Source organism: Lepidochelys olivacea (assembly GCF_965140295.1).
Source record: "Lepidochelys olivacea isolate rLepOli2 genome assembly, chromosome: 8".
NCBI lineage: Eukaryota > Metazoa > Chordata > Testudines > Cheloniidae > Lepidochelys > Lepidochelys olivacea.
In genome coordinates, this window is record NC_140418.1 from 50,748,665 (window position 1) to 50,763,840 (window position 15,176).

Here is a 15,176-nt window from a genome sequence, read left to right on the forward strand (position 1 = left end):
TGGCTTCTTGTCCTATCCTCAGCAGTTAAGAAAAACAATTTTTCTTCTTCCTTCTTGTAACAACCTTTTACATACTTGAAAACTGTTATGTCCCCTCTCAGTCTTGTCTTTTCCAGACTAAACAAACCCAATGTTTTCAATCTTCCCTCATAGGTCATGTTTTCTAGACCTTTAATCATTTTTGTTGCACTTCTCTGGACTCTCTTCAATTTGTCCACATCCTTCCTGAAATGTGGTGCCCAGAACTGGACACAATATTCAAGTTGAGACCTAAAAGAGCAGAGTAGATCAGAAGAATTACTTCTTGTGTCTTGCTTACAACACTCCTGCTAATACATCCCAGAATGATGTTCGCTTTTTTTGCAACAACGTTACACTGTTGACTCATATTTAGCTTGTGGTCCACTATGATCCTCAGATCCCTTTCCACAGTACTCCTTCCTAGGCAGTCATTTCCCATTTTGATGTGTGCAACTGATTGTTCCTTCCTAAACGGAGTACTTTGTATTTCTCCGTATTGAATTTCATCCTATTTACTTCAGACCATTTGTCCAGTTTTTCCAGATCATTTTGAAGTTTAATCTTATCCTCCAAAGCACTTGTAAGTGTACTCTGTATGCCATTATCTAAATCATTGATGAAGATCTTCAACAGAACCGGACCTAGAACTGATCCCTGTGGGACCCCACTCGTTATGCCCTTCCAGCATGACTGTGAACCACTAATAACTACTCTTTGGGAATGTTTTCCAACCAGTTTTGGACCCATCTTATGTAGCTCCATCTAGGTTGCATTTCCCTAGTTTATTTATGAGAAGGTCATGCAGGACAGTATCAAAAGCTTTGCTAAAATCAAGACATACCATGTCTACCGCTTCCCTCCCATCCACAAGGCTTGTTACCCTGTCAAAGAAAGCTATCAGGTTGGTTTGACACAATTTGTTTTTGACAAATCCATGCTGACTGTTACTTATCACCTTATTATCTTCTAGGTGTTTGCAAATTGATTGCTTATTTGCTCCATTATCTTTCCGGGTACAGAAGTTAAGCTGACTGGTCTGTAATTCCCTGGGTTGTCCATATTTTCCTTTTTACATCTATAGTCAGCGCCTGATTTGCATGACTATTTACACCAGTGCCAAGGAGGTTTTGCACTCACTTTGCACAGGTGTGAATGAGTGGAAAATGAGGCCCACAATCATAACTGGTGTATGTGTAAGGGTCGATGCATTGCAGATCTAAACAGTTCTGTTCCTCTTTTCACTTATGAAGATTGAAACCAGATGCAGTCTCTTTAGAAGCAAAAACAACCAGCTTCAATTTATCTCCATATAAAAGTTAACAAGAGTCACACCGACTTACTCCAGGTCCAGCTTTGGCCAATTGTCTTGATTTGCTTCAGGTCTGTGTTGTAACAGAACTCGTCCACCCCATCTCATCTATCAAGTCAGGCATTGATTTGTGGCTGTTTTGTAGGACAAAGTAACCCTGCGGTTGCTTCTTGATGTTGCAATGCAATTTTATGCATTTTGATATTGCAACATTGCAAAGTTGCCTTATTATGCAGCATCAGGACCGAAAGTAGGAAAGATCGTCAGTAGTTAAGACACTAGTCTGGTACATGGGAGACCTCAATTTGATTCCTTGCTGTGCCACAGACTTCCTGTGTGGCCTTGGACAAGTCCCTTAGTCTCTCTTTGCCTCAGTTTGATAATTGCACTGCCTTGCCTAATGGGGGTGTTGTGAGGATAAGTGCATTAAAGATTGTGAGGTGCTCAGATGCTAGGGCAAAGGGGGTCATGGGATACCATAGAGGGATAGACACGTTACACTGCATCCTGACCTCCTGTGAACTGATATGCTCTCAAGACTATTCAAATATCTTGCAAGATGTAGTGTCCAGTGACTGTAAAGATCATTGAGGTGCAGCCACGTCTGAGGCAAAAGACAACAGCTGTGGGGTTGCAAACAGCTGTGCTAGACAACGCTTTAGGATGGGATGTGAAAAAGAATAGTGGGTCAGATGCTCAGCGTGTGTACCTCAGCATTGCCCTGTAGAAGTCAATGGTGTTAATCCAGGTTTCACCAGCTGAGGGCCAGCCCACCCTCTCCAGTCAAACTACAGTCGGAAGTAGGAAGAATGTAATGAGTTGATTTGAAATTTGGTCCAGACCTCTGAGGTTAGCACATCTGCTCTTTCAAAAAGCCTCTTAATGAACACAAGTCAGCAGGAGAACTGTGGTTGTGCATCTCATGGTAAAGACCAAGGTAATGTGTTTTATTAACGAGACAGGGACAGAATGGATTTTCAGTATCTGGTCAGAGCTTGGACACCTTTCACTCACTGAATCACAGGTCACAGAACTGGGCTTCTAGCTCTTTCAAGCCTTCCGTTCAATCAGTCATTTTTATTTTCCTTTTGTATGTTTTTCCAATGTAATTTTGAGCATGAGCTGTCAAAGTTTCCCCAACAGATGTTACCATAGGAGCCTGTATTTGTTTAGGGTGGGGACTTTTGTGGGGGAGGGAAGGAGCAATTAGTTCTAGTAGGTATACAGAGAAAGAAAAAAATCTCCCCTCTTCATCCCCTTCCACCATAACTAGACACTGCACATGAGAAATGATCTGGAAATCATTGAGACCCATGCATCTGAGACAGGCAATTCTTTGCAATAATTACATGGAAACTAAATAAGAAATAGATTTTTGTTTTTCCAGTGACTCATGACATGTGGAGCAGAGTCGAAGGAAAAACTACAGCATGAAATCGTGCAAAAGAATTCAGACCCCCCCCCATTACACCCTTCCCTGGGTGCTGCACTAGGGTGATGGCACTCTTCACTCTGAGGCAGGGCCCAAGCATGGTGCTAATGCACATGGTGCCCTTTCTCAAATGGGACAGAGGACTGATGTCCTCACGCACAGTCAGTTAAGACCCCTTGGAACTTTTCACAAGTGTACGAGTATAAACCCTGCTGCCTGCTCATATTCCAGTTTGGGTAATTACAGGCTGGCTGGCTATTCCCCCGTCAGTTTTAGCTGGATACAGTGTTCTTCATTTCCTTCCCTAAACAATTGTGTAGCATTACTGTTAAACCCGGGCAATGGATCCTAATGCTCAGGAGCCCTGACTGCCAATCCTGACTCTGACAACAACCAGCTGTGTGGCCTTGAGCAAGTCACCCAATATCTCATCCTCAGTTTCCCTATGTTGAGGGGATAAATGGAGGACTGCGAAGCACAGTATAGGGGCTAAGAATTATTAAACAGCTTTTGCCTTCTATCCCAGAGGTGTCTGCATTTCAGTGATGGGTGTGTATGCACTGTATGAAAACTTGGTAAATTGATTTGCTTCCAGGAATGAAAGGTATTAGGTAAATATACGTTGTTGCTATTATTGTTCTTGGGTCCCATGCTGTAGGGTCAGGGGATAGGAGGAGGGGCAAATCTAAATAGGCAGTTGGGGTGCAGGGTGATACCAGCCCGAAGCTGTCAACCATGCCTATGTAACAAGAGAACACATGGAACGTGTGGTTAAGGCGCTGGACTGGGACTCGGGGAGATGGGCTCAGTTCCCAGCTCTGCCACGGATACTGTGTGACCTTGGGTCAGTCACTTAACTTCTCTGTGCTTCGATTTCTCAACTGTAACATGTCTCCTTTCTCCCACCCTGTATCTATCTGGTGTATGTAGAGTGTAGGCTTTTGAAGGCAGGGGCTGGCTCTTACTCTGTGTTTGTCTGCTAGGTCCCTGAGCTTGGTTAGGCACTGCAGGTGCTACTGATAATGGGAGTGGGGCATTAGTCCACTGATCCATTGATTTTTCCACCTGTCCTAGCTCTCACTTCATCCTCCCTTTTGTGGCGAAATTACGTCTGGTTTGTTTTGGGTCTGTCACATGGTGCTCTACCCACCACTGGGTGACTCCTCATTCTGGGGATTAGCTCCACCCAGTTGAGTGCCCCCTTCAGGTCTTCCAACATGCAGTTTTCCTCCCCCTCCTGCAGTCTCTGTCCCTGAGAAGGAACGGGGAGGGGGACTAGGAACCCCTGAGAGGGGGTTTATCTAGTAGGCCTAAGAAAGAGGGGTCTGACTAGGAAGGCTGAAGAGTCAAAAGCTTGCAGAAGTACAGTAGGAAGTAGTCCGGGGTGACAGCAGTAAGGTTGGTGTAGATGGAGACCATCACTGCTTGCTATAGGGTCCTGGACTGGAACCCAGAGCAGAGGGCAGGCTGGATTCCCCTACCAGCCACTGCAGAGCAGTGCTGCTGGGGCAGTGAATGGGAAGACAGCCTGAGTCACTGTGGGAACGACATAGAGCAGCGGGCATGAGGACTGCCTGTCATTGCTTGTGGAGAGACTCCCTCGGAAGGGGAAAACACAGAGCCACCTGGCTTTATAGAAGCCCTGCCCATTCCCTCGCAGGGTGCTTCCTTCTAATAAGCACCCTCCTCACAGCCTAAATCTCCCCCCATTTGCAGCTTAATTGGTTGATTGGGCCCACATGGCCTAATTCAACTCTTTTGGGGCCAATGTAGGGAGTAGACTCCATCACAGGCCCATTCCCAGGTTCTGTTCCTATCAAGGCATGAGGACAAAAATAGGCAGATGGAGACCACTGATGGCAACGCGGGCTGTTATCATTTGGCCCAGTTGCGGTTGATGGTTATTATGATGTATTGGAATGTATTAGGCAGAATGTTGAATCTATTTATGTAACTTTGCAGGTATAGTTTCTTAAGCAGTTGCTTATGTTGAATCCACTGTTCTGTAGGGGTTACTATGTTTTCATCTGTCTCTATGCAATACAGAGTCAGTCACCATGAAGACTTCAGCTGCCTGTGCATGTCTGTGTTTATAATCAGGAATTTGTGCCAGGTTCACAATACACAACAGTTGACAATGAGGATTTCAAGGACCTGCTATGCATCAGAGTAGCAAAACAGTCTGTGATGTAACATGCAGTCCCTGTGGGGGAAGAGGAGTCTGCTACAATTGGCAATACTCGGAACAAATAAACTAACAGCAGCGAGTTGAAATGTCAAGCTATATCGGAAAAACGGAGGCCTTCGTCAATGCCATGAAGGGCTGGCCTACATGTAGAGAGAGGCTGGAGCAGTATTTTGAAGTAAATGAGATTCCCCCAGAAAAAACATGTAGTAGCATTTCTGAGTGTAATGGGAGGAAAAACATAGAGTTTAGTACGCAGTCTGATGTCCCAGAGAAGCCATCCAGCAAAACCTTTAAAGAGAGAGTGCAAATAGTTCAAGGGCACTTGTCATCCAAGTCCCTGAGTATAGGCGAATGGTTCAGGTTTCATAAACAGAATCAGCTTGAAGATTAATCTGTTTCCTCCTTTGCAACAGAGTTAAAAAAATTATCAGAACACTGTGGCTTAACAAGGCCCTAAGAGACAGAATTGTGTGTGGACTGCTTAATGAAAGCATACAGAAGAGGCTCTGAACTGTAGAAAATCTTACCTCTAAACACGCAGTAGAAATTGGAGTAGCAATGAAAACTGTTGCAAGGGATGCAACAGAATTGCATATCAACCTTCAAACAGAAGTTGGAAAGCATAAACTATCTGTAACCCAAGGCAAGAACCAGTCCACTCAGCAGACAGACACATCATCAATGTGGAAAAAAGGTTCCATGCTCCTTCTGACTGCCAATTTATAGACTGCCTACTGCAGAAGCTGTAATAAAAAAAAGTCATAGCCACGCAGTTTGCCACACTAAGAGAAATAAGGAAGAGACTAACACAGCGTATAGAAAAAGGAATATTAATGTACATTCTGTAGACAGAGGCAGTAGTGATACATACTGGGAGAGTGGAGTAGCCAGCCTCAGTATATATAGTGTGAGCAAAAATGACAAGGCAGCAATCTGGTTGACACCCCAGGTGGCAGGGAAAAACACTTAAAATGGAAAAGGACACCATCTCTGCAGTGTCTGTTATCTCACATTCAGAAGATGAGAAAACTTTTAAAAATACAAACTGAGGAAGACACCAATGTTACTAAAAAGTTATACAGAAGGAAATACAGTGCCAATTGGAGTGATGCATGTGACTGTGGAGTATAAACACTGCTTATTGTTATTAGACCTTATATGTCGTTGAGAAAGGGGGGCTGGCCTTGTGGAGCCATGAATGGTTATGTAAGGATCCTCTGGAGAGGATATCTGTAAAGATGCTGCAGTCACTTTCAGCAGACTCCACTAAAACAGCCGAACAGCAGCTGGAAGGGATACTGAATAGGCCTTGGGAATATTCAAGGAGGGCATAGGAACTCTAAAACACATGAAGGCTGAAATAATCCTACAGGAGAAAGCACAGCCCAAGTTTCACAAAGCTCAACCTGTCCCTTACGGTATCCGCTCAAAGGTAGACGCTGAATTGGAACGTCTGGAAAGGGAGGGCATACTTTCAGAAGTGGCCAGGAGTGAGTGGGGAACTCCTATCATTCCAACTGTAAAAAAAAAATGGTGCAGAAAGGGTGTGTGGAGTGTTTAAGAACACCATAAACCTTGTACTGAAAGTTGAAAAATACCCCCGTCTCGATATTTTTGCTACACTGGCAGGGGGACAACAATTCAGCAAAACCGATTTGTCACAGGCCTACATACAGATGGAAGTTGAGGAAGAGTCTAAGGCATACCTCACAATCAGCACACAAAAGGGTCTGTACCAGCATAACTGGCTAGTGTTTGGTATTGCTTTAGTTCCTGCTATCTGGCAACGGGCAATGGACCAAGTTTTGCAAGGTGTCCTGAGAACACAATGTTATTTGGATGACATTACTGTGACCGGTGGAAGTGATGATGAACATCTGGAAACCCTGAAAAGGGTATTAAAATGTCTAGGAGAATATGGGTTATGAGCTAATTGCATAAAATGTGATTTTTTCAAGGACTCAATGGCTTATTATGGGCACATTATTGATGTGCAGGGCCTACATAAATCTCAGGAGAAGATTAAAGCTCCACCGCCAAAGGATGTGTCACATCTTAGATCATTTCTGGGATTTATCAACTACTATAGCCGATTTGCACCAAACCCAGCAACCATATTGCATCCACTGAACTGGTTACTGCAGACTGGTCAAAAGTGGGTTTGGTCAGCTGAGTGTCAAAACATTATCCTGGAAGCAAAACAATTGGTCACATCAGACAGTGCACTTTAACCCATCCTTGCCTATTAAGTTAGCATGTGACGCTTCCCCATGTGGAATTGGAGTAATTATATGGCTCAGAATGCCAGGCATCAGTGAGATACCCATAGCATTTGCTTCAAGATCGCTCACAATGGCAGAACCTAACTATGCACAAATAGACAAGGAGGCTTTAAGTTTGGTATGGGGTGTGAAGAAATTCACCCAGTATCTATATAGGAGAAAATTCACCCTCGTCACGGACCACCAATCCCTAGTAGCAATCCTACATCTGAGGGAAGGAGTTTCTGCGACTTGTAGTTTGATCAAGCAAGAGACCAGGAGGAATCCCACACCAGCTGAGGTTTATGAAGCCGGAAATAGACTGATATCCCTAATCTGGCACCCTTTTACACACACAAAGGTGACCTTACCATAAATCAAGGGAATGTCATATGCGGAATTCGTGTTGTCATACCTAGTAAACTATGTGCAAAAATATTAGAAGAGCTCCATACAGGACATGTAGGGCTAGTAAAAATGAAGGGACTCACCAGAAGTTTTGTATGGTGGCCAGGCATTGACCAACGAATACAGCAGCTCGCTCAGGGAATGTTCGTGATGCCAACATGAATAGTGCATGCCTAAACCAGCGCCATTACACCCCTGGGAATGGCCATCAGCTCTCTGGCCATTTCTACATATTGATTGTGCAGAAACATTTTTAGGAATGATGTATCTAATAGTGGTGGATGCCCATTCCAAATGGCCAGAAGTTGTTTTTTTTTTTTTTTCCATGAAAACCACCACAGCTGTACAAACAGGAGAAAAACTTCCAAGTTTCTTTGCAAGAACTGGACTGCCAGAGCAAGCTGTGAGTGACAACGGTCCTCAGTTTAGTTCAGAAGCGTTTCAGCGAGACATGAAGAAAAACCATATCACCCAGACATAAATGGCTTTGTTGAAAGGTTAGTACAAACTTTTAAGCAAACCCTGCAATCCATGGCAGATAAGTGGTCATTACAACCAAAGCTGTCATGCTTCTTGCTAGCATATCGAAACACAGAACGTACCACAACGAACCAAACACCTGTAATGCTGTTTATTGGCCAAAATCTCAAGTCACCTTTTGGACTTATTAACGCCAGAACTACATCTACAAGTTAGAAATCATCTAATAAGTCAAGCGATGGTGAAGGGCCAGTGCACCCCGTCAGCTACAAGTGGGTCAAACTGTTCTGGCGCGTTATTATCGGGGACACAGTACATGGCTTGCAGCAATTGTTAGTGCACAAACAGGTCCTTTGTCCTACATCATACAAGTGGCACCCAATATGTTTTGATGCCACCACACTGACCAGTTGCGAGATTTGGGTGTGATTCCGTGGCTGACAAAAGAGGCAAAATTCGGAGAACTGCCAGTTGTTCCAACATCGGTGCCCCAGTTTGACACAACCACCAATAACATTATGCCTAAAAGCAGCTGCGCTGAATGACCGGCGTCGTCCAAGGGAACATCTGAGTCAGACATTGCTGGAAACACAATGCTTCCTCAAGGGAGTGCTCAAAATGTTGGCAGATGCTATCCAGAAAGAAAACGCAAGCCACCTGAAAGTCTTGATTTGTAACTGGACCTTGTTCTCCCCCGCCCCCCCCCCCCCCACACCCCCAAGTACTTCTGAAGTTGATGTGCTCATTTCATTTCAGGGAGCAGGATAGAGGTGATGTAGGGAATGTTTTGAGCAGAGTGTTGAATCTGTTTACGTGAATTTGCAGATATAGCTTCTTAAGCAGTTGCTTATGTTGAATCCGCTATTATATAGTGGGTTACTATGTTTTTCATCTAATACAATACACAGTCAGTTAGCCCTCACGGTTCCAAGTCTATGCACGTCAGTAATTTGTGCTGTGTCCACAATACACAACAGTTACCTCTGTCAGCATTGCTTCTGCATCAGGAGAGCTGTGGCACTTGTGGTGCCTGGTTCTGCGTTTTGGCTTCCACTGTTGTGGGGATAATGCCATTGTGTTTTACTGCTCATTCTCAGTAACGCGTGCCTTGGCTAGATGGGGAGGGTTCTGCTAATGTGGGGTGAACCTCGGAGGTTTGGAAGTTTGGTTCAGATCAATGCTCAAAAGGCTGGATGTCCATTTGGGCCGTCAAATCCACTTAGCTCTGCAAAATGGAACTGGTAATCTGACAAGATCAGGATTTCTGGCTGTATTTCTAATATGTCCCACTCCTGATGGGAATAATCTTTCCAGGGGCTTTTGGTGCAGGTCAGTACCCAATAGCATGGAGACTAGAGCCAGGTGAATATTTAATTCCTAATAATTTATTCAATGAATGCTGCCTCCTTTCTGTTATGACTAGAGTGTGACATCACATTTATGTGTTACTTGAGTTTATTCATGAATTTCTCTGGTAAATAGTTCTCAGTTGCCGCTTGTTCCTGAACAGTTCATTGCAAATACTTCAAATTCATGCAATGGTGTTCAGTTACACAAGTCACATGTCCTTGTTTCTCATCCCTGACTGGGTATTTCTCTTCCATGATTATATGACTCCTGTAACTAACCAGCAATGGTGCAAATTTTGACTTGTGTGTTTAAGTGTAAGCTTTGCAGTCAGAGAGCTACCCTGTTGGGTAGTTGTGCAATCTGAAATTCCCTATTGTCTGTGAGTTAAGTTTATTCACTAGAGGCTTATCTGGTCTGGGGATTTTTTTTAGCTACACTGATAGAGGTGCACCAATGCTAACCCAAGATGAATACATGCTGCATTATTGTAAAAAGTGACCTGTACCTGTGTGGCTACTGGGGTAACCTACACCAGTGCCAGCCACTTTTTACATCCATGCAGTGCATTTGTACTAGGGGTTTGTAGCAATGTAGCTACATCAGTCTAACTACACCAGTGGAAAAAAATCTCACTGTAGGACAAGAGAGGTGTTTTCCAAGGCACTTAGGTGACTTGGGAGCACAACAACAATGGGACTTGTGCTCCTAAATCACTCAGGTTCTTCTGCAAATCCCACCCAAAGCCTTGAATATTCCCAGAACATGAACACAAAAGGGGTGTTGGAGTGAATTTGTTTAGCAATTCCAGCAAATGTTCCTGGACACTTGTTTTGCAGTATTGGCCCAGCTCTTGTAAGGACACACAACAATGAGAAAGTTTTACAAAATTGTTGTGTAAAAGGCTGAGTTTTGGCTGAAGGTAAAGGCGGATGTGCAGGGGAGTTTTCCAGCACCTCTCTCTAGTCATCATTAGACTGGGGTCCTCTGCAGTGAATCACAGTCACAAATCAGGGGCTGAATTTTGCCTTGCCCCCTGTGGGCATGCAGGAAAATGAAGCAAAATGGCACAAGAACCTCGTCTCCCCTTGGTGCACTGGCCAAGCATGACTGTGGTTCTTGTGCTCCCATCTGGCAGGAACTGGAGGAGTTTAATGTGGAAGATGGTGATAGATTCCCCAAAGGAGGGTTGTGATGAGGTTGGGGCCCTGGCCGTGTCCCTTTTCCTGTGCAGCAGAGATGCCGTGGGGCTGGCACAGAGGTGGGAGCATTTTGCACTCTGGATAAGGTTATCATCAGGGTCTGTGCTGTGTGACTCTACCCAGTGCTCCTACGGATACTTGGGAGCTAAGCTATAGCATCTTGGATGGATTTGCCTGCCCTTTTTCTTAGTCCCAGGCAGATGAACCATTTTCTGTACTGAGCTCTGACTGTGTGATCAATAGGCTGAAACTACACAGCCTCTCTCATACTTAGCTATACAGTGTAAGCCACAAAGCTCAGATGTGAAGCCAAGTTTTCTCAAAGTCTGGGCTGGGGAGATTTTGCAGTCAGTCCAGTATGCAGTCAGTCTAGGGCCCTGATTGCACTGTGACATTGACTTCAGTGGAGCTGCATTGAACTGGAGTAACTTAGTGGAAGAGCAGGCCCACGTAGCTCAGAACTGGTTCTGAACTCACCCAAAGTTCAGAGGCATTTGATTCTGAGGTTTGGTTTGGTCCATTGTAGAGCTAGAGCTGGCTATCACCTCTGGATTTGAACTTCCCTGAATTTCAGGGTGTTTGGTTTGGGACCTTCTCTAGTAGTATGTGGTCTTCTTACACACTTCCCTCACTTTTCTTGGCTGTACAGAATTGCTCCTCAAGCCATGGCCTACACCACCTTCAAAACTGAGCCCCACACTGGCCAGCTGATAGACTGCTCTTCTGGGGACACTTTCACTGTCAAAGCTGTGGGGAAGTGTGGCAGGGTTGGGCCGTAGACAGTGATGGTGATGCATGAGGGCTTTGTTGAAGTCACGGGTCTTGGGAGGAGTTTTCCATTCATGAAGCATTCTAGCCAGTCTCCACTCAGCAGTTACTCATTTCTCTCTCTAGCCTTTCCAAGCAGACGGCTGGTGTGACACCATCAATAACCGGGCGTATTGCCAGTACGATGGGGGTGACTGCTGCTCCTCCACACTGTCCTCTAGGAAGGTAAGTGAGCTTCCCACAGGAGGCAGAGGGGAATGGGCTGAGTTAAAAATAAGAGCTCAAGGCAGCCAATGGTTACAGGCTTCGCTGTACCTTGGAACAGAGCCTGCAGGGTGATACCCATACAAGTGGAAAGCATACCTCAAGGAGCTTGATCCAAAATCTACTGGAGTCAGTAATTGACCTAAATGGGCTTGGGGTCAGGGCCAATGGGACTAAATGCTCAATCCAACTCTCAGAGACATCCATGGGACTCTTTTTCCTTCAGGAAATTCGTCACTCAGACAGCATCAAGTTACTACAGTAAGATTTGGCATTACTGTGTTGCGTGACTCAGCGTCTCAGTGATGCAGTGATTTTGTCATCCCTCCCAGTTTCTTTCTTTCAGTCAGTCATGCTGGACTTGGCCTTTGTATTCCACCTTAGAAAGCTGTGCCTGTGGGTAATTTAGCAGTTGCCTCTTTTGATTTGTGAATCAAGCTGGCCCCTCTTTTTCTCCCATCCCTAGCTCCCTTCTTTACTACCCCTGCCATTACACCCTGGTTTCACAATGTTTCCTTCCAAAAGACATTCAAGAATAAAACAAACCTTAGGGCACAGTTACTTTCTCATTCCAAAAATATGTGGATCTGGTTCTTTTCTTCCTTCCCTTTATTATGGATCTCAAATCATTTGTGCTTTCATCACATATTAAAAAAATGAAAATCAACTGCTAATGTGTAAGCTGGATGACAGGAAATGGGTGTTGTGCTAAAATAACTAGAGTAGAGCACCTACAATTTCACTTGGCGATTTTACAGAATTGTGGTGATACATTGTAGGGATAGGACTGAGTGAAACTCTGGTGATCCTAATAATGTTGGCATCTTGGAGATGGAGAGAGGTGATGTGGTGGAGGGCAGGGGTCGGTAGGGGGGAGGTAGCAGTTACCTAGCTCCATTGTGAATCCTCCGAAAAGCAGTCAAATCAAACCACTGAAAAGAATGACTCGTTCCATCTCCTCAGAGCCCCACTAGCTTTTCGCATGAGCACAAAAACCCACCGACCTGCTTTGTTCATATGATCAGAAATGGAGGAGAGTGAGACGTTAGGCTCAAATACAAAATGACTGGCACAGACCTTTCATCAGATCAGATTGAAAGAACCCAATACGTCTCTAAATAACAAAGAATTCCCGGCTCCGAGTTTGGTTTGTATGAAGATCTCCAGGAGGAAGAATGGCTTCCTAGACCCTCATCTGTCAACTCCCTTGCCTGTGGTACCCCCTGCTATAGTGTTACTACAGCCCAGCTCAGGAAGATCCCAATAGCAAACTGCTGCATGCAGCAATTTGGGAGTCTTGCTGCTACCAATTAAGCCACATAGCAAAACAAGCTTACTTGGTTGGGGGAGGTCAAGGACTAGAATAGGAGAGGGTGCTGCAAATAGGGATATATGGGCATTGGCAGAGCTGGAGGATTCAGTGCGGTTAGAACAGGGGGTGCAGGTCAGTCCAGAGACCCCCTAAGTGCAAATCACTTCATAGATCTAACCCTACCCCTCACACACACCACCACCCCCCAACTTTTTTCCTGGAAATCTTTTGTTTTAGCTAAAAAAAAATCTCTCTCCTTTTTTTTTTTAAATCAATCCTCCCCAATTTTCAGTTTTTTGTCAAAAATTGAGAAAATTCCACCCCAAAAATTGAAAAAATACCATTAAATTTGCAGAAAATACCAATTTTAACAGTTCTAACCAGCACCTCTCCCAAGCTGCCTCTGTGTTCTCAACCTCTCGGCTTTCATTTAAAAAAGATGGTCTGTAGCTGTTATGATTGCAAAATATACCTTGACAACATGAACCCAATGCAAACATCTGCCTGAGGTTGCACACAGCATGAAACAATAGCACTGAGGGGGCACCTGCCTCATTCGATGCTGTGGTTGTTAACTCAGATGCCAGGCATGGTCATGAACACATGCACTGTGGCCTCTCAGATGGTAGGAGCTTATTTTGTGGGTAGAGTTTGGAGAAGTACCTCTACTTCTCCCCACTCTCCACCATTCAACCCCTGAAGGGCATGGAACATGTCTTAAGATATGGGCTGCATCCAGTATAATGTGGCCCAAAACCTGATTGAGCCATTTGGGTGCTAGTGTGATACATAAGAAGAACCATACTGACCTTGGCTGGCTCCTGTACTGGCTATCTGGGTGACCAGTCGTGCCTAGCTTCATTCCTGATCCAACTCTCAATGAGTCATGGAAAGACCCCAGTTGACTACAGTGAAAGCCCTAGGTTAGCCCTAGTTATTGGAACCAATTAAAAAGTGATTGGTCCTTGTATTCTACCCTCTTGATCCTCAGAGGGGCTCATTGTAATGAGGTTTGAGATCCCTTTTCCAGTGAGCGACTCTGCAAACCCATTTGCTTCTTTCCTTCCCCTCAGGTGATCCCATTTGCTGCTGACTGTGACCAAGATGAGTGCACCTGCCGGGACCCAGCAGCCGAAGAGAATCAGTAATGACACCACGAGCGGCTTCTGTGGGCGAGGCGAGCAACAGAGGAATAAATGTGAAACAACCGGGGCCGGTGGGAGAGTAAAAGGCAGCTTGGGAGAGGAAAGAGGAGAATTGGGAGGAGGAGATGGGAAGGGGTCAGAATCAAAATAAGGATGATCTCTGCATGAAATTGGGCACAGGCACCCAGCATTCTGAGGCATCGTGTGAAAGGAGGGATGTGCATGATGAGGAGAGGTGGGGAAACAAGTGAGAAGATGGTGGATTGAGAGCGGGAAGACAAATCTGCTCAACACATAGTTACACTTCCTACCCTTCTATCACCCCCTTTCAGAACCAAAAGCGAGATCCAGGATCTGAGCCAAAGCCCAGTGAACTCAGCAAGGAGGAGTCTTTCCATTGACTTCAGCCAGCTTTGGATCAGGCCCTAGAGCCAACAGATGAGAAGCTGCCATGGACACTTTGTTACTGTATCAATGGTTTGCCACCTACGAGTGTCTGTGTTTGCTCTGAATTTCCTCACTTCTTACTTCCTCTACTGTATAGGCTTCATTTAGCAAGGTTGAGGAGTTGTGATCTCTCTGCAAATATTTAAACATAATTTTATATATATATATATATATTTATATATATATATTATATTTTTTTTGCTGTTTATTAAGCTGAGAAAGAATACCCTTTGTAACACCCATGCTGCTGTGAAGTACAACTATTGGAAAAAGTGGTTGGAGGTTGGAAAAGAAGTGAACTTCCCATAATTTGCTGGGAGGGAGAGGGAAACAGAGCGACACCAAGCAGGGCCTTTAATTCTAATAGCAGATGCCTTGCCAGTAACCCAAAATTAGGGGCAAATGCTAAGAAGTATTGAGCACCTACAAATCCCAGGGACTTCAATGGGATTTGAATGTGCTCAGCTTCATTCAGAATTTGGCCCTAAGACAGTATTTGAGATATGGTTATCCTTCAGAATATATGACAGTACTCTTGAATAGCTCTACCAAACACTACAGCTTACTATAGTGTTACTACATGATGGTTAAT

The 15,176-nt window shown here is 44.6% G+C and overlaps 1 protein-coding gene across 1 annotated transcript in view; it reads left to right on the forward strand.

The window, feature by feature from the left end:
* PAPPA2 (pappalysin 2) overlaps positions 1-14,714 on the forward strand; it is a gene marked incomplete at its 5' end in the record, with an annotated part of 171,404 nt that extends 156,690 nt beyond the window's left edge. The window contains 3 exons of the mRNA XM_084637992.1: positions 11,543-11,641; positions 14,066-14,136; positions 14,470-14,714. Coding sequence (XP_084494118.1) covers positions 11,543-11,641; positions 14,066-14,136; positions 14,470-14,566 — 267 coding nt within the window. The 3' untranslated portion in view covers positions 14,567-14,714. The remainder of the gene's footprint in view (positions 1-11,542; positions 11,642-14,065; positions 14,137-14,469) is intronic.
* Between the last annotated feature and the right edge of the window lie 462 nt (positions 14,715-15,176).